Source organism: Galendromus occidentalis, unplaced genomic scaffold (genome assembly GCF_000255335.2).
Source record: "Galendromus occidentalis unplaced genomic scaffold, Mocc_1.1 scf7180000075612, whole genome shotgun sequence".
Classification (NCBI taxonomy): domain Eukaryota; kingdom Metazoa; phylum Arthropoda; class Arachnida; order Mesostigmata; family Phytoseiidae; genus Galendromus; species Galendromus occidentalis.
The window spans coordinates 1,319,971-1,339,330 of record NW_003803602.1 but is presented as its reverse complement, the minus strand read 5'-3'; the positions used below and the strand labels follow the sequence as shown (position 1 = coordinate 1,339,330).

General features: G+C 52.1%; 1 protein-coding gene across 1 annotated transcript in view; it reads right to left on the bottom strand.

The window, feature by feature from the left end:
* The window catches only part of LOC100904589 (protein O-linked-mannose beta-1,2-N-acetylglucosaminyltransferase 1), a 55,351-nt gene that overhangs the window by 10,600 nt on the left and 25,391 nt on the right, over window positions 1-19,360 (bottom strand). Inside the window, exons 4-6 of the mRNA XM_003737699.2 lie at window positions 8,974-9,114; window positions 4,800-5,007; window positions 418-483 (exon numbers count right to left, since the gene is read on the bottom strand). Of these exons, the coding sequence (XP_003737747.1) occupies window positions 418-483; window positions 4,800-5,007; window positions 8,974-9,020 (321 nt within the window). The 5' untranslated portion in view covers window positions 9,021-9,114. The remainder of the gene's footprint in view (window positions 1-417; window positions 484-4,799; window positions 5,008-8,973; window positions 9,115-19,360) is intronic.

Here is a 19,360-nt window from a genome sequence, read left to right as displayed (position 1 = left end):
ATGCTGTGTTGATGTTGTTGCCGTCGTCGTCGTCTTGTGAGTCGGGAGGGCAATCACGATGTGTCATCGGAGCCTTTGTTCTTGGCGACATGGCTAGGCCGTAGAGCGGAATTTCTTGTGTTTGTCCCACCCAAGAAAGCCAGAGAACAGTTCCCACCGCAATTCTTTCGTTTCCTTCCGCTTCCCTTCTGTCGCTCGTACGTTTACTTCCCGTACGGGAGCTCGGGAAGTTCATCTCCTCCATAATTCCTGCCATCACCTGTCGATGCTGTTCTCCTCTGAAGGGTTCTTCGCCCCAGACGAGTCTGACCGAGCTTCCCTCCCACAGGTCGTTCTCGCAGGAATCGCTTTTGTGCGGGACGCTGCGCCGGCCGCTCGACATCATGACATCGAATCGCGAAACTGATTATTACTCACCGTCGCCTGATTAAGAACCAATACATGAATTCCTCTACCGCCTTTCTCGGCTGAATCCTCAAGAATCTGCAAGGAGAAAAGAGAAGCGTTCTCAATCAACTTGTTCGTCCGCGGTCCGAGTGCGACTTCACTGTAGCTTCCACTATTCTCTTTATAGCAGACTTCGCGGGAGACCATCACCAGCGCTTCGTCGGTCCCTCCGTTGAGTTCAGTCCACAACAATCCAGTCGACAAGTTCTTGTGGTAATAATATTCGCTCAGAAATCCAGCTGGCGATTTATTGACTCCTTCCGCGCTTCTGGTCGGCGAGGGGAGACGGAAAGCATCCTATCCGAACGAGACATTCCCGAATTCGTCCCGATGATTGACGATTCCCAGCATTTTTCCTGAATGAGGGACAACCCTCCCGAGTCGCTCTTGAGCTGCCAGGTCACGACAAAACTATCCCGTCATGCCAAGTTGGCACACGGAGCTGTCGTCACAGAAACATATATTGGAATTTTCGAAAATAAACCGATCGGCTGATGAGGCTTATCAGAGTTCGAGTGAGTCATAATGATCACACACACCCATAATGAGATACGCCGAACTTCTTCATTTTAGTAAAAGTTCTTGAAGCGATATTCGAGCTCGAAATCCGAGCGGGTCCCTTGGAGCCCCCTGCCCGATATTTCGTGCGTATCCGAGTGGGCCCGAGACAAACGATCGATTGACAACAAACATAACTGACTTGCGGAATTCTAATGCTGATCTCACGATCAACGATGAATGATCTCCCCAGTCAACAGAGCTCAGTCCTCGCTTCGCTTAGCCGATGCGGACGCTGGGCACAGTTTCGAATTAGGAATAATTCTCAAACATTCCGAGCCCGACTCGTTTCAATTTTTTGAAGGAACGAGGAGTCTTCGAGGACGGAATGGAGTTTCTGGCCTTCGGCGCCATCCGATGCACACTCGTTATGTCCAGTTACGTGTCGCTGCCGGACAATGGACCTTGGCGAAGCGATCAATGTACCATAACATAGTAATGGAATCCCACCGATAATAACAACGACCAGAGGATGATATGCCACCTGATTATGGGCTATTGTTCGAACTGGACCGCTGAAGCCCAGTCAGGCAGGCAGGCTGGCAGGCTGGCGGGCAGGCGAGCAAGCCGTCAGGACGACATCAAGCATGAAGCGACTCCGAGGGGTGCATACAATGAATTTGGATAATTAGTCGGAGCAGCGAGTATTCCAGTTAGCTGCAGCATGGTAATTATTATTGTTGTTATCATACGCGCCCCATATCCACACCGAGCCGCTTCAAGCAAGTTCGCCGATCGAGCGCGTGGGGTCAGGGTACAGATCACGATGTTTTTCCATGTCTGTACTACAAACTACCAATGCGATGAAACGAGACGACGGCCAAGGGAGACGAAAGCGGAGAAGATCAAGAGAAGAGAGTTTCTACGTAAACTGGGCTCGATGCCGCCGTTGGTGCTGCTGGTTGCTCGCTTCAATTTATTCTGCTTCCCGGATGGTTCCCAAGTGGTCTTCCTTGACAGGACAGCGCGGCGGCGGCGGCAGAACCGGCGTCTTTTGGTGGCGTGTTGCTCGACCGGATTGCTGGTTACGCTGATGCCCCGGTTCTTTGTCGTCTCGGTAGACTTTTCATTTGTTCATCCGCTCTTCATTCATTCTTTTGAATCAAATGCTCCATGAAGCAAACGCCAGACGTGGAGTCCCCTGACGGCTCCTGCCGCCGCCACTGTCGCCGCAGCCGGCTTCTTGGCCGATCTTGACTCTCCCTTGACACTCTGGGACCTCGCTAAGTGTGCGTCTTTTCCGTCTGCAACCGGTCGCTCGTCCACCCCACTTGCCGGCGTTGCGCATTCAGACTGATGGCTGGGAGAGCGCCAGGAGCGTCTTTTGTCTCGTAGTTGTCTTCGGAATATTCAGTAGCACGTTATGACGTAAATTTCATTGTAACGGCATTGGCGAACTCCGCTGTCGCTGATTCAATTCGACAGGAGCGACAGACTATTTGAGCCAATTCAATATTTCGTCCGCGTCGCAGTTACACGAGCCGGGCAGCAGTCCGTCAATTGACGGCCGTCCGACTCGCTGGGAACGGCTTCCCAAGAGGGAACGAGCTCGAAGCGATGGCGTCGGTTTCGCTCCGCGTTGGTCATGGCGCTGTCGATTGCTGAAGTTGTGAAGTGAACAGCCAATACGGTTTCTGCAAAGTTCGCAATATTTTCGCTCACGACCGGGATAAGCTTCAACTCTCCATCCGCTCCCGGGGCTGGAACGTTGTGAATTCACGGTTGCTGTCCCCCCGCTTTCATCTCCTTGTTTCGCTCTATGTCTCCGACGAGTTCCGAATCCTGACCGAGAGAGTCACGACTTCGACTGTCCGTGGGACTAAGGAGATCCTCCTCTTACAAATCAGCTGAGAGCTTCTGATGTCATCTGATGCATACATGACATTTTTTATACCTACTAATTATATTTTCTTGACAAATATCGCTCTCCGAGACCTTCCAAAAGTCCTCATCGAAAACGATGCAGAGAATCCTCCGAGCGACATCACTCGAAATGAATTCGAACTCTCTTTCGATCGGTGTGCGTTGAGACGCTTTTCTCAACAGAGTTAAGAATTCTCTTTCAAAGTGTCTGTCTGGAGCGGCCCCACTCCGAGCCGACGCACGGCATGGCTCATCAGACGGCAGCAGCTCGATTGAATCGGAACGACTGGGAGTTGCCGAGCGAAACAGAAGGGGAAAAAATAATCTCTGTCGAGTCGCGACCGCAATTGTGCGAGAAACAAAACGGTGGGCCGGGACGGAGCGCACGCAAACGCTGCCCGCCATGAAGTTTATAGGCTGCGAAGCGAGATCTGCGAGCGTAGATCAAGATTATGAAAAGTCTCGGGGGAAGCGATCGTTTCAACCCTCGGGTCTCGAGGGAGGAGACTCCAATCCGAAGGAATTTCTGTTCTTTTCTTTCCTTTTAGATTTGAGTATGACTTGGGATATTCGGAAAAAGTTCAATATCATCCCTTGATGGACGGAGACGACGACTCGAATTCTCGTCGAAATCATCCCTCGTTGCAGTGTTTTTCTCTTGGCTTCGATACAGCTCGGCGAGGCGAAATAATTGCCGGATATCGTCTGGAGGATTCGGATCGCACGAAACCTAAGAGATCTCTCTCGGTCTCCGCCCGACTTTTCTTCATAGCCTCAGGGCCCAGGTCTTAAACCACCGAGCTGCCATCACAATGCGCGAACATCGACATAATGATATTCCGTATCTTGTCAGCGTTTGAGAGCCTAAGACACTCGAGAATTTTTCAGCAAAGCATCTGAGCATCGCATGAAATCTCGACACGGATTGATGTTCTTTTCCGGGACGCTAGTCGCTCCGACGTAACGCACCACTTTTCTTCGATGGTGTCTATTTCTTCCCCAGAAAACGAAAGAATAGAACGGCAAGCATCCCTCGAACCGCGAGATCTTTCGTCTTACAAGAAAAGATAGCGGACATGACTTTTGCTGATTCTGTCTCTGCTCCGACCAAGTGGCTAGCGGTGCATTCGACGCGCCTTGTATATTCTGTAGCGTTTGAGCAAACACCCGGTTATGCAAACCCAAGCGCACGGAACCGCCGTTAATTTCGCAGTGCCTCAGAAAAGCTCGACCTTGTGGTCCGCCTACCGGAAACTTTATGAAACAAAATGAAAATGAGCCGAGGTGGAAATTGAATTCGGATGAAGGGGAAACCTGAGAAGCCGCGATTGATCTGTTTCTTATGAAACCCCATCTTCGCGCCGATGGATTCTGCGGTCGGTTCAGCGATCGCAGAAAAACAAAGTTTCAATCGTCGTCATTGAGAATGACACGAGAACATTCGATTTCTGAATGCCGACAGTTTCATCCGCTCGCTTCAAAACATCCGAGGGATGGGAATATGAAATACCGAACGGATCACCAGCGGCGATACGGCACAAAGAGCTCTGACCAGAGCCACTAACGTGCCATCTCGGCCCCTAACAGAAGGTCACGACAGGATTTTCCGCCGTGGTAATGGGGATAGATCACGCGAATCCAATTGGAGATCATGCAAGTGGCATTATTTATCTCATGTGAAAGTAATCTGACTGTTTACCCGAGGAAACTCTGTCGGGAATAATTTCAACAGCTACACAGATCGCTTACTCGCACATCCCCATGATTTTCAGCCGAGAATCAATTCCCCGGTGAGCTGCCGTGACAGGATCGATTTGGTTACGATTGTCATCGAGAGCAAAGTTCCTCGATATGTTACTTTTCTCATCGATCCGATCGACTTGTTTGGTCTTCTCGAATCAAGGAGAGCGACCTCAAGAGGGTCTACTTACCACAGTTCCGTCGACAATGACGCTGACTTTCGAATGCGATGAGAATACTTCAATTGTGAGGGCTCGGGGCGTGAGGTCAACTGAATCGCCGGCGGCGAGCGAATTTATCGAATCGTCTAGACCTTCTTCTTTGAGTTTGTGATTGACGTCCATGATGAACATGACGTTTACGCACACCGTGCCCGACAGAATCACAATCACCAGACATCTGTAACGAACGGAGAAATTCTGTTAGACCTCGTTCGTATTTGCTCTGATCCTCCTGGCTATTCCGGCGTAATTTGTTTAATAATCCCAGTGTAGGAGCTCTTCGGGATTTATCATAGAACTCGTCAGCCCTCGATCGGAATCGGAGAAAATTAGAGTCTTCATGGGTGTAAATAATAATTTTAATAATGAATGTTGATAATAAATAATAAGGGCGTTAATCAATAAGTACAAAGGCATGTTCTGTTCGGAGAAATCATGGAAAGACGTAAGGCGTCGGCACGTTTGCCGTGAAACACACGGTTCTCCGATCCCGGGATTTCCATATTTTCTTCCACGATTCTTTCCTAAATTCCCGCCCGAGACTCGGACTTGGAGTTTCTTTTTCTGGCCAGAATTCCTGCGTTAATTATCCTCATTGTCTTCTGCTGCAAGACATCTACTCCATCTTCTCTCATTTGTCAGCTCGTGCCGAACGTGATCCCGTTACCCCTAGATAAGTTGACGGCGATGCGATAAAACAGAGCCATCACCGGATGACGAGTGAGCGAACGCGACCGTTCGGTCCGCCAGCCAGCCAGAGAAACGTCATTCCGACGACTGAAACCGAGAGCTTGCGAGTCTCCTCTTAAAGTCGCTGCGCTAAAAAGCGGCAACACTAGACGACGCTCTATCCCAAGTTCCAGTTGATAAATCGAGCCCAAAGTCCACGACTACGATGCCGAAGACGACGACGACGGCGGCGCGTTGACCAAGTTCTTCTTGTTCTTCGCTTGTGCTTCATCTATCTGTCCGCTCTTCGTCGTCCGTACAACGGTCGCTGTTACCAGCGGCACGACGACTCGCCAAAGAATCAGCCGAGGAGATACCCCGAGCGAACGAGCGAGCGAGTGACCGGTCGGCCATCTTCGTCATTACGTCGACGTAACGGCGAACGATGTTGATGAAGACGATCATCATCACAGCTGACATTGCCTGATGCTTTTGCCTGCGTCGCGACCGGCGCTCGTTCACTCGGTCGTCTCCGTCGTCGTTTTCTACTGTTCTAAAGAAGCAACTGAATCGGCAGCTAGCCTCCTTTGTCCTTCCCCACTTTCTGGTTCAAGCACTTCGCAAAGCTCTCGTTGCTTTCGAGAGGCGACTTTCAATCAGAAAACGGCGGAGTGACCGCGGTCGAATGAATTTTCCGAAGGGCCATCGGCTCGAGGGTCCGATGGGAAGACCAATCATCAGACCGTCCGGGTGTCTCTCTGCCGATCAGTCTGACTTTCCGCCGCGCAAATCCATCGCTCTTTGCTTCGTCTTTTCATCTCTTGGGTCCATCATTCGATAAATCTTCAATCAACTCGTAGGTGAGCCGGAATCTCCGAAAGTGTTTTCGTGTATTATATCAAGCAGGGAATACCATGAGATCCGTAGGGAGAGCAACGTGTTGCGTCGTCCATTCAGCTATCTTGATTTCCTGGGATTTTGTCAATTCATCGAAGGAATCTCTACGCGGGACGGATTTTCATCTGTTCCGACTAATCACAGGCGATCCAGGGATGAAATCATGAAAGTGAGTGGCCAATCCCCCTTCATTTCGGCCGTGAATTCATGCATCGATACGAATATCCCCTAATTCGCTAATTCATCCATCCATCCAATCATCGATCTCCGGCTCATCCCGGAGTCGGTCTCTCGCGACGGTTCCGCAGTCTCTCATTCTGATTGATTGACTGACCGGCGTCTGTCTGACCGAAAGAGTGAAGGTCGGACAAACCGACCGTAGGAAAGACAAAAAGACGGGCGGTGGCTGCCAACAGCGGCTCACTCCACCCCGAATAACAGTTTCGAAAATCTACGCTGATTTCCGTCCCGGTCGTCGTCGCTGTCGTCATGAGCAACAAGTCCATGCTACGGCTCCTCGCCAGGCCTGCCAACCCCGCTGGACTTGTTGCCAATTCGATAGACCGCGGCTTCTTTTCTGACATTCGTATGAACAGACACGCAGACGGCCCTTCGAAAACACTGACGCTCCCAACGAGCGTGTCTGAGCTCGCATGGGAGTTGCTGTCGTGGTACCGCCGGAGCTTTTGTTTGTCGTGGCGCTTGTTGACGGCAGGGAAACAACACGAACCGCGACGGTGAGCGGGAGCCTGGTTGAGCACAGAGTCGAAAAAAAGCGGTCAAAATGCCGGACGCCAAACATGTATCAGCTGTCAACGAGGATCGTCCCAATTTGTTTCGATCGGCGAGTGACCGGCCGGCCGGTCGTTCCCGCGTCTCGGCCCGGGTCCACTCGGACGAGCAAGCAACCTCTCACCGCAGCACCCTCATCTGTAGCGTCTCTGGAGACAAAGTCGCCTAGTCGGACAATAAAGTGATACCGAGTAATATCGATCAGTCCTCCTTTGAATCAATCACCGAAACAGCGAGTCACGTATCGAGGTAGCACGCTACCACGCGCCCTAACGGAGCAAAAACGTCAACACTGGCCACCAGGGATAACAGATAAGCGGGCATGAGGGATTAATTGATTAAAGTCACTTGATTGATTGAGGACTGCGGTGCGAAAATGAGAGCCTAATTAGATGAGCGAAACACTGATTACACTCACGATTGGGCGAACGATAGATCTACGGTCCGGACCCCACGCGGATCCAGGGAAAGGGTTTTCTGTATTCGGCCGGAGGAGCAGCAGAAGAGCGATAATCTACCCGATATGAAAATTTTGCTCCCGGAAGGCCAAGTTCCCCATCGACTCGTGAAGAGTTATGTTTTGTCCTCTAATAGCGATATGGGAGGACGAGATAGGACTCCGACACCGAACTGCATGTTGGAAATTCCGTCGACAACAGATTCCGGCGGTCCGGCGAGGAAATACAGCGAGCAGTAAGTCCCTCGATCTTAGCATATTGTGTCTAGCGAGCGATGCCGTAGAAGCCGCTGGAATGCTCTTGAAATAACTCACACTCGAGTCGAGTCACATGAATTGAAATCCTCCTCCCCCAACCCTTCAGGGTTTTTTTGAACAAAAACCCCATCGCAGTGCCCTAAGAGCTTCCATCCCCGTTATTATTGTCAGCGGTGCCGTAGTTGCCGTGCTTGCGGAAAACTCAAATGAACCGTCAGTCCATGTCAGAGTTGACAACGTGCTCAAACGTGAAAGTCGAATCCTCGCTATTTCGTCCGTCCGGTGTCCACCCTCAGCGTGAGCCGATCTTGTGGTCGACAGACACCCTCACCTACACCTACCCAGCCATGATGTCACGTAAATGAGCAGAGATTCCAGATTTTATCGATTCGGAGTTGCGCTGACTGAGCCCCATATTTCTCCACATTCAGCGCGGTCATCGATCCGACTGGTTGCGTCGAGCGTCATAAGTGCGAGCATGCTCGACCGCATTGAAAAGAGCGTGGGCTACGATTTCAAGTGCGAATGATGACGAGGGAGAACAAAACTAGCTGATAAATCAAAATTTCCCACCGAAACAACAATAGAAATTCCCACGTTCGCTGCCATGGAAGCGACAGCAGTCTTTGTAGCGCAGCGAAATCAGAAGCTACTTGAGCGATGAGCGCGTTCCGAACAAGCGGAATCGGCTTCGGAATTTGCGCGAATTCCCCCCGTCGCGGCAGATTCGGCACCGTTTCAATTTTCCCGCGCTTTTGCCACCTCATTATCATATCGTCATCATATTCCGCACAACACAGGTCGCGAAACTTCTCACGCGGCTCCAGTCGCCGATAAGACACTGAGACACTCAACCGTCGACGTCGCCTTCTTTACTGTTTTTTTTCGTCGCAAATACTCCATCGAGTCGAAATTTCCCCGACGGCACATTCCCCTCCTGGAAGCAAGGATGCACCACGACACTGTCGATCGCTGATGTCGATTGGAATTTTGAAAAATGCTCCGCATCTCCACCCGATAGTTTCGATTACTTTGCTCCGTGGAAGAATGCAGTCTCCCGGGACTTCCTACCTGAAGAACTTGGTGAGCGCCCGTTTGTGGTTGAGCGAAAACTTCATGCTTCTGGTTTGTGAGGTGACTAGATGAAGTGTCGAGACATCGAAATCTCAACTCGATGTCGCTTGCTCTTCACATGGTGCACTGCTTTTCCATCTGCAAATGAAAGAGGAGAGAAATTATTCGTGGACAGTGGCGCTGATCATTAGGCCTTTCTCGATTGAGCGGAAATCACGACGAAAATTTTCCCCCATGAATGATCGTCATCTTCGTCTCCAGATGTCGAAGTACAGCCCGCGTGTAAGTCGGCCTCGTTCGTCGAGTCCCTCGTCGATTTTCGGGAGGAACGCAAACATTTGATTCTAAAGCCCGCGGGAGGGTTTCATCTACAAGAATGGAGCGAAGAAGCAGCAAGAAAAATCCGATCCCGAGAGCTGATTCAAGCAATTCACAATAGCTCCGCAGTGAAGGAAAGTGACACGCGAAGAAAAATATCAAGTCATACAACAATGGTACCATAGCGACGATTGTTGATTGTGTATTACACAGACTGCAGAGGCACGCCATCCGCTCTCATCCGTCATGGTCATGATTATGATTTCATTGATCCGTATAAGTCTCAATAGCTCATCAAAGAAATCTGGATGACACGGGAACGAGCTCTCGCTGGATGAAGGGTCTTCTCCTGTCATCGCTCCGCTTGCTTCCTTGCTATCCGTCGGCTCTCTTGGATCGACATCGGCAGCCCTCGGGAGCGCTCCGGTTTCGGAATATCGTCGGAACTTCACGGACGACGAGTCGCATCTCACGAAATATTCGTGGTATCATGCGAAATTCTCCCTTGGTAGGACCTGATAGTCTTCGGAGCGGAATTACATTCAGGTACTCGGGAATATCTGGGGATCGACGAAGTCAGAGCGAGTTCGATTAAACTTTCCACTCCGAGAGCAATCCTGGTGACGCGGCCGAATGCCGGTGATGTATGGCACTTCGGTCCAGGCGTTTCTTGCTGCGAAGCAACTACCTGGGCCCTCCCGAACTGACCAAATCCAGAGAGGCTGGATTCGCAGCACCTCCCTGGGTCTCCCTCGAGATGAGCCGCGGCTGCGGTCCTCATACACGTCAGAGCCGCGAGCGCATCTGCGAATATCATAGCTGGACCGCTAAAACCCATCACTGAATAAGCGGAAATATAGTGTGCCCTCGGATGCTGTGACGACCGCGGTTTCTGCGGGGACCTCATCAGGAGCCATTATTATTCAGACTATCAAAATCATTACTTGGAAACTTCTCTCTGTGATAGGGCCGGCGAGCTCCGACCGGAGGTTCGTCTCCCGTACCCTCGGCTTCGATACATTCCAATCGCGAGCCGAGAGGAGAGACTGTCGTCTATCTATCCGCAAATCCGTATAGTTGTGCGGAGACCTTGATCGAAGCTGGACAGAGGGAAAAAAGGCAAGAACCAAGCCTCGAGAACGTGTATAATGAGGTGAGTTCATCTCCATTTGACCATCGCTACTGATCCTGCTACCCAGCAGGGGACGACGACCGACGTAGACTGATCGGAAGGGGAACTCTGCGACGGGACGTTCGGATGTCCGCTCGGGCAGTCCCGACAGCGTACATACACCAAAACGACGACGAGCGGGACTACATCAGCGGGTCGTCGTATTGAGAGGTCGAGAAGCGCGGATTGCAATTAGCCGACGTATTAATCTACGACTGCTAATGAGTGTTCTTCCTTTCGGCCGCAGACGACATTTTGCCCCCATACCGACCGTTCCGGAGCCTTCAATCCCATATCCAGAACACACCGGCCCGCCCGCCTCCCTGCCATCCTCCACGCCCCCCCCCACCCCATCTGCCTTTACCCCGCTCCCGTACCGGAGCTCCGATACTGACTCCGAGTCGCGCTATCAAAGCAGTAGCGGCTCCGATTCCACAGAGGTGAAGATGAAGTGCTTCCCGGAAAAACGTCCGGTGCTTTTATCTGCGACTCGATAAGCGGAGTCTCTGGCGACTACAACACCACGCTTTTCGGTGCTGGCTAGCCGACAAGAGCTGCAGTCAAAAGCAGAATTCGGCGCGACATGAGTAGCATTCATAGACCGCGAATCAATTAGGCATGAAGCATGAGATCGTCACTTCGATGAATGCCCGCATGTTCTATTTGAAAACGTCGGTCGGGCTTCTCTTGGCAACGCGGTATTCCTCGAGATTCTCGTCAGGGCTCGGCGGATCGACACGTCGCGGAAGAGGACGGGTGAGCGGATCCTAGACGCGAGACAGGGTTCCGGGAAGCGTTCCAGAACACTGGATCAAAACTCGAACAATAGGTTGAGCCGGCGATAGATGGCAAAGGCTAAGTGAAGGAGCAAAACGAGCTGCAAAAAGCACGGCCTTCTCCTTCTTCCTCTCGCGCAGGCAGCTAGCTATACGGCAGGACTTCAGCCACGCAGAGTCTGAATTATTCATGAACAAGCGAACCAAAGGAACCCAGAAAAATACAAAGAACAGGGAGTGGTGCTGCTTCTCGTAGTAATAGTAGTGTTGGTGTTGTTTCTTGTGAGAGGGAAAGCGGGGAAACTTTTGCAAGAAAATCCCCGTGAGCGGCTATTCACACCGAGTAAGTTAGGTAATTCGCTCACAGTTAGCAGCAGCCGCAGCAGCATACGAACGAAAGCTCCCATTCCTGCTCTTAATCTCCATCGTTTAAGGAGAACACTGGCGACCGACAGAAAAAAAGATCGAGACCCGGTTGAGAACAGAATTATCAACGAGTCCCTAGCGTGACTCCTAAACTCCGGTGGATCAAGCCTCGTTCCGACGATAGAGGATGTTAGGGAGAGCGATGGGCAACGGGACGAGGGTTGTGGCTTTTCTTTCGAAAATCCGTAGCATGTCGGCCTGGGGCGAATCTCTCCTCCCTCCGACCGTATGGAGCTTTTGACAAGATGATGACGCGCTGATCATGATATTAGCCTCGGACTGGCCGCGCCCGCATGCCGCCCGTTGAGACCCAGTTTTTCCGTCCGCAAGCTCTCAGGACCGTTTTCCGCTGCCGTCGACCACGGTGATCACGCGGTAACCACAGGATAGGAGCGAATGACAGATGAAAGTTGAGGAATCAGGGAACGGGAGATTAAGGAGAGATATAGGTACTTGGTATTGTGATGGTTCCCGGAACTGGTCACGAATCGTCCTACGGATCCTCATCGGGACGTTTTTTCAGAGAATCTAAAAATTTTATAAGACCGAGCTTTCGAAAATATGGCCGAGGGCAGAGCCATCAACAATCCTTGTGCGGCGTTGTTGTGATTGAAATTATTCTATCTCACTCGTCTTGGGAGCTCATTCTCGGGACAATTTTTATAAAACTGCCCATTTCTAGAGGTTTTGCCCAATTGGACCAATCAGAAAATTATGTCTCGCAGCGCATTCCTCGCGGACTCCTCACTTCCAGTTTGAAAAACGCGTCGGTCTACGAGTTCACCCGATGTTTTTCAGACAAATCCGACTATCGTGATAGCGGAGAGGAATAATGATCGGAAGAGGCAAGAAAAGCAACAAGAACCAGGTTTTGGGTAGAGATAACGACCGGAGAAAGTCATGACAAATAGAGCCAGTGGTAATTGTGGTGGGAGAGGCCCGCCTCCGCGGGATGGTTTGTTAATCTCTTTGTCGTTCACTATTTCGTGAAGATTAGACACCTCATTTTCTTGAATAAGGATGCTGCCCGACGCAGACCATATCATTCGGTTCCCCGGAGACACCCGAGTCTTATCAAACAGCAAATGGCTCCCGTACGGCGCGCGCGGCGCCCACGCTTCTACTAATGGGAGCAGGTGAGAACAATGCTCGATGGGAAGAACGAAACCGCATCGTAGAACTCAGTCGCCGGAATCTGCACCGACGTTGCTGCCAGAACTTCTTAGTCAAACGGAAATTGGACTTGGAAGGGCGGTGCGGCAGAAAAGTTGAAAGCAGCAACGTCGTCAGACGTGGCGAAACTAGATTCTTTTCTCCGAGATTCCTGGGATTTTCTACTCAGAATTAATCAGTGATCATATGAGAGGACCCCCAAGCATCGGCCGCCCACAAATGTTGGCAGAAATGGACTGTTACACTAGCATTCCATCATCCACGAAAAGTCAATATTCCGGACGGACGAACGCACGAACGACTGGGCGTAAGATCGCACGACGTCGCAATGGCGAGTTCTTCGCGTGCCGTGAATCCCTTAACAGCTGTTTGCCGTTGATGTGCGCGGGACGACTATCTGAGTGAGTCAAGCCGATGATCGACCTCGTTGCGATCAATTCTCGCTCGTGGATTCAGTGGTCGTCGACTCCCTCGCGTTATGAGGGTCAACCAGCTATCGCTCGCAATGGATATACAGTCGCTATGCCATGGCCGACGTCTTCGGGTGCTTCGAGCAGCCGCAACAGATCAAATGGCTCGCTTCAGCCCCGCAAAGACTCTCTTGCCCGGTCAGACGGGTGCGTGGACGCAGTCGCGACGGAAAAACCGTGAACGACCCGCGTACAAATTGAATGAAGCGAATCGAGCTTCGCGGACTTGGGCAGCGTGACTTCAGAATGAATCAAGAGCGACTCGAACCTTCAGAGCACCAAGAGCAAGCTCTACACCATTGCGCCTCCTGCTCACAACCCAGGAAGTTCAACAGGACGAGCACGACTGTCATGCTTGAGGAGCATCGGTGGCCGACCTGGGGTCGCCTCTGTCCGAAGCGTGGCACGAGTAGGGTCGGGACCCAGAGAGCAACTCCGGAACGGCTTGAAGCTTGGAATACCAAGTAGTTGTTGGAGTCATTTAATTGTAGTGCACCGACGAGCGTGGTGAATTCGTTCGATTCGGCCAGCCATCGGGCTTCCTACCGCAGGGGCGCGCTCGCGAGCTGGTAGGCCGAGTGTCGGAGCGCCGCGACCCATGCACCCAAGACCGATGCTCTGCCCCAACCAGTCGAAACGATAGCATACGTGGGGTCGTTTCTAAAAGGCGAAACGAACAAACTCCCGAGGCGAGTGTTGCAGAAGAAGATCCGAGCTCGGAAGAATTTCTGATTTTGATCGTGACAGAAAACAGGAAACGGAGAACTCTCACCGGCCCGTGAAGTTCCGAAGTTCGGTTCCGGGAAAACGGCTTCTGTCTACTCGAACGGGAATGGTTCCTCTCTCTCTCTCTCTCTCTCTCTCTCTCTCATTCAGTGGCACTCTGCAGATTGGAAACTGCGACCGATGCATGAAAACGCGGCCGATGTGGAATACTTTCTCCACGCGGATACCATACCATTCGTCCAGTTGGCTGGTCAGGTACGGTGGTGGCGTGGCTCGGAAGGCTCCTATGCCATACAAAGTAACGCTACCGGAGTACGGGTGAAACGTCACGGATGCCGTTTTCAGAACGCAGCCGAGCACCCGACCGACCGAGCATTCGTTCGCTCCCCGCAAGACGAGTAGACAGGCATGATATAGAGGCCGGTGCAGAGATTCGATGTCATGGCGAGGCGAAGAAGGTTTTCTGAGGGAGGTTTTGTTTTCGCGCGAAGCATTTGGTATGAATCTCACGCTATCAACATACGCCTCAGCCACCGTCAGCAACGGAGCCATCGGGCCGATCTGTCTGCTTTTCTATAAGATGTGGATCTGCTCCTTTCTATGTGTATGGTTGCCGCCCCGGCGAAGGACGCCAAGCACACCAAAGCATATATAGAGCTTGCTGGCGGAAGAAGAAGCGGAAGAAGGGGACCCCTCCGCGACCGAAAGCGACGGATGGTGAGTGAGGGAGATTCTCGCATCACTCGTAAGACTCCAAAGCAGCTTAGGATTCTTCAATTTCGTTACAATTGGGTTAGCCGCAGACGCTCACGCCGTAATGGAAGCTCGGATGTTATGTGGGTTGTGAATTCGGAAGATTCGAGGGCGTCGGCGCGGAGCCGAGAACTTTGGCGAAACTTTCACTTATACCACTCCGCGTCGGGGTCGAGCCCAGAGAGACAGTTCGCACATTATTGGAGACGTCCGAGGGCGCGACGTCTGTAGATGCTGCGATTCGCTCGCTCATTGCTCCAACGAGCACTCGTCACAGCTTGAAAACGTCCCCACGCGAGGTGCTTTGATACTGTTCAAATGCATATCATAGAGAAAGAGAGTGCCCACAATTTTTTTCCGCGTTTTGAACGTCCGAAGTGAGCTGGACTTCCTGTGATGACTTCGTTCTGAAAAAAAGAAGACCGGCGCACAATGGCCGCATCGAACAGAAAAACGGTCATAGAATTCCATCGATCCGACTCGCCGCGCGATCCGAAGCCAGAACCGCTCGTGTACACGATCGGTGACTTTTAGAGCAAAAAAACGCTCGTCCGTCATCCGGCTCGCTCATCCGCATTTGGTCACTGGCGATATGTCCGATTTTCTGTTTTAGTGTTTGGCAGTGTTTTCACTCGGAATCCGAGGTTTCGATAAAATCGAGTTCATCAGCTGATCCGATTTCAATCAGCTGATAACTGTCTCCGTCGACTGATTTTCTCCACAATTGCGCCTGGCGGCTCGAGAGGCTCGGATATTCATTCATTCATTTATCCATCAACCGCGTTTCTAGTCCAGCCGGCTCCGTCGAGAAGAAACTTCATCAGAGAATTGAGAAAAAACGAGATCATTTCTGTGCTCTTCTTCTGGCGGCCGGGCGTCGTTACCGCCGAAGCGGGCCGCGACGCGACGAACGGACGGACGGACGAAAACGGAATTCAGGGTGATCACGTAATCAGCGCATCCGATACAGAAATCCCGCCGTCAAACGATTCGTTCGACATTCGCTCGCGCAAGAGGTCGGACCACGAGGACAAAGAGCAACCGGTGTTGATGTGGTCCGCATACGTTTCGGCCGCGATCGATACTTTTTTGTTTACTTCTTATCGCTAAACCATTAACAAGGTGAGTCATGCCGAGCAGGAAGCGGGCGTTTGTCACGGCTCTGAACGGGTGAACGACGACGCCGTCGGTGGCAGCGACGACGTCGATCACGCGGAATCTAAACCGTCTCGTCGTTCAAGTAGCCGAAGCGCACAGAAGCCGCAGCGGTAAGTTCGAGATGTCAAGGGATCAAGCGACGAGGCGTTGTTGCCGTGGTCGTCGCCGGCGTCGTCCGTCGGCGATTCGAACGAGAACGCCGGTGATAAACAACACTGTTTATGCGATAAATAAATTGAGCACAGGCGAACCTTAGCGCAGACCGAGCGGTGTGCTGCGGCGCTTGCCTCAGTCCGGCCAGAGCTTCGAGAAGCGACTGTGCTGAGTAGGTTCGCGGTTGCAGCAGGAGATGCGTCTCCGAATAATGCGCTCAATGAAATAGGATCGCCGCCCCGGCTCGTTAAATATGTACCAGCGCCAGCAACACTCTCCCACACAGTCATGCTGCCGGCGCCGGTAGTCGATCGAACCGAACTCCAATAGTCTAATAAGATGTACGAGCGGATGAGAGAGGCCGAGAGACGGAGTAGCCACTACGAGCAAGCTCGGGTAAGTGAGCATCCATCCATCCAGCCAGCCATCCGTCCGTTTGAGCGAGTCCTCCTACGGTCAGGGCTCCCGGTGTTGTTCTCTTGGAAGCGCGCGACGCGGGACCGCGAGCGGGGCAATGAGGGCGCACTTCTCGTTATTCCTTGTGCCTACCGAAATATTTTGATTCATGCGAAGGCATCGCGCGAGTGCCGGATGGCTGCCCCCCACGTTGAGGAATTCTAGCATCAGGAACACCATCTATTCCTGATCCGATAGGTGCCATCTGATCGACGACCCATGCGCCCCAGGAGAAGCTCCGCGAGAACCCTGGTATGCCAATATTGTGAAAACATTATAATCCGAAGCCCTTCCGATTTTCGGCATCTACCGGAAAAAAACGAATAGGTAGTGTCTTCTGACCCCTCTTCCTTGGCATCTTCGGCCGGAGCAAACGGGACAAATGCTGCAACATTCCTCCTGGTTAGATCGCTTGTCGGTGGGTACGCAGTCGGAGCAGCAAGAAGTCGTACGGTACGGAACAGCACAAGCGTTCATCAGTTGTGTGACGGCGACTTTTCTGTCCGGAATCACCAGGTTTTTTCGCTGCCGCTTTCGTAGTCGGTGGTCCCGTTAGACGAATTCCGTTGGTCCCATCGTAGACAAGTTCCGCTTTGCATCAATTTATGGCGAGCAGTAGAAAGGAGAGAATCAAAGAAGCAAACGAACCGAGGGGTCAGAGGTCATCGGGCAAGCCTCCAGAAATGAATTCATTGTGCAGCGTCAGGAATTTCTGCCTCCTCGCTGAACATCCCTTTCGATTAGCGATTGAAGTCATCTCTTTCTATTCTGTCAGAGTTTGGCCTCGATGTGACCTGATTTTTGATTTCCTTCGACGTCGAATTCGCGCCATCGTTGAGAGCGTGAAGAAGCTATGGGGACGCTGGCTAAGTTTTGTCTGTAAGTGTGAAATCCTCAGAAGACAAAGGTCGACCTCGAGAAACGAAAAAATCGAAGAAGGAAACAACTCTTCATGGATTTTTTTCTGGACGTTCATTCAAGTTTCTGGTGCCGTCGATCGGACTCAATGACGGTTTCCCGGCCGCGTCACCCGGTCGCTTCGCTGGGTGCTGCGTCGGTGGTCGAATGGTCAGCTGACCGGTAACTTGACATTCCGATCCCTTCGGGACTTTTCCAGCACAATCACGCAAAATTGACCACTTTCAAAACCCTCGCAGCGTTCGACGACCGCAGCCGAACGGTCGTCGTCGTGGCGACGGCATGGCATGCTGGCGAGTTGACAAACAGAGGCTTAGGATCCGTGAGTCCCTGCGAGCGGTCCGCGATCGAGTGTCCGGCCGAACAACATTTATGCCGCCATGCCGCGATGAACACGCAATACTAAATTATACATACCTAGTACTCAGACGCTCTTAGCTGACGCCGATAACGAGAACGGCACCGACCGTGGCGAGCAGCCTGGGGTGGCAGCGATAGTCTGTCTCTCGTTTAAGTGTGTTACTCTTCGCGCTCTGTCGCGGTTCTGTCCTTTAGTGATTGCTTTTCCGCCTCTCTCGAGTTCGAGGGGCTCAGCAACGCCTTGTCTGCGATCCCGGACGTCTTTTTTTTCATTTTGTCAACAAGCGCTCCGAAAATGCTGGCAACAATCACATCTGAGCCGAACCGCGAGAATTCTCAAATCCGTCGGGGATTCGGTCGAAAACGCGTCGGAGCTCGCCTCGCTTTGTCTGACGTTAGGAGAGTTATCTCTGCAAGGACATCTTCTCGTCCACCGCAACGAAGGCGACGGCGTTGGTGGCTTGCCGCACATATTCTCAATGGACACTCATCCTGAGACTTGATCTAGTTTGTGGGAACCTCGTCGGCGGCGCTCCTCTCTGCGCGAAGAAAGGCGCTATGAGCTCCTACCACATGGCAACTCCAAGTTACTACATTGTGATAAATGTGGACTTCTGAGAGAAAAATTGAACTGCGACAAGTATGGAAACTCGGAGGGAATTAAATACATGAGAGGAAAACTACGGATTGATCGCTTCGGTTCGATTCGCCATTCTGAAGCTTTCCCGAGTGTCTTCGACGGAGGACATACTTATCCAGTTCACCTTGGGCACTCGGACTCCGATTGATTCGAAAATTGTGATCTCCTCGATTTATGTTTGCTCGGATATCTGTCTCCTTCGTCTCGATCGTCGACGCGACGGATCAAGTGAAGGAGAAGGCCGAAGCTAAAGCTATAGCCGACTCGGAGCGAACACATCCCAAGTCGGTCCTCTGATAGCTCGCCGCATCCTCATTTCTTCCTTCTCTTCCCCGTCCTTTCCCGCTCCGTGTCCCCCTCTGAGCGGGACGAAATGAACATCGCCTGCTAGCTGACGTTGTTGACAAGAAACACGACTGGATCCGTAGGTGGGCTTCGGGGGCGCCGCGGTGTCAACCTCTATCCGTGACTCCATGAGCCCGCAAGGGGAGATGGAGGGACGAGGAGGTCCCCTCGGGTTCTTTCGGTAGGTCGACGTCGCGGCATTGGGACGGGTGGATGTCTGCTGAGGCACACAGCAAAGCTGGCCGGTCAACGGTCAAGCAGAGCTTCGGTGTCACTTTCTGCTCGTCATTCGCTCGCCACCGAGCACCGCCATCAACACCGTCACGACCACCAGGGCTAATGTAGCCGCTGCGGGCATTGGCGCGGGCGGCATACATGGGGGCTCGAGCCCCCGACGTGTTCCAGCAAAGGTCCCCGGAGAAAACCTCGTGGGGCGTTCACTGCTGTCAGTGCAATCGTTGGCTGCTGTGTGACGAACCGCGATGACTCAATCAAGATTGGCGCCTGTCTTACGGTCGAGTACATGAAGGAAACCAGAACA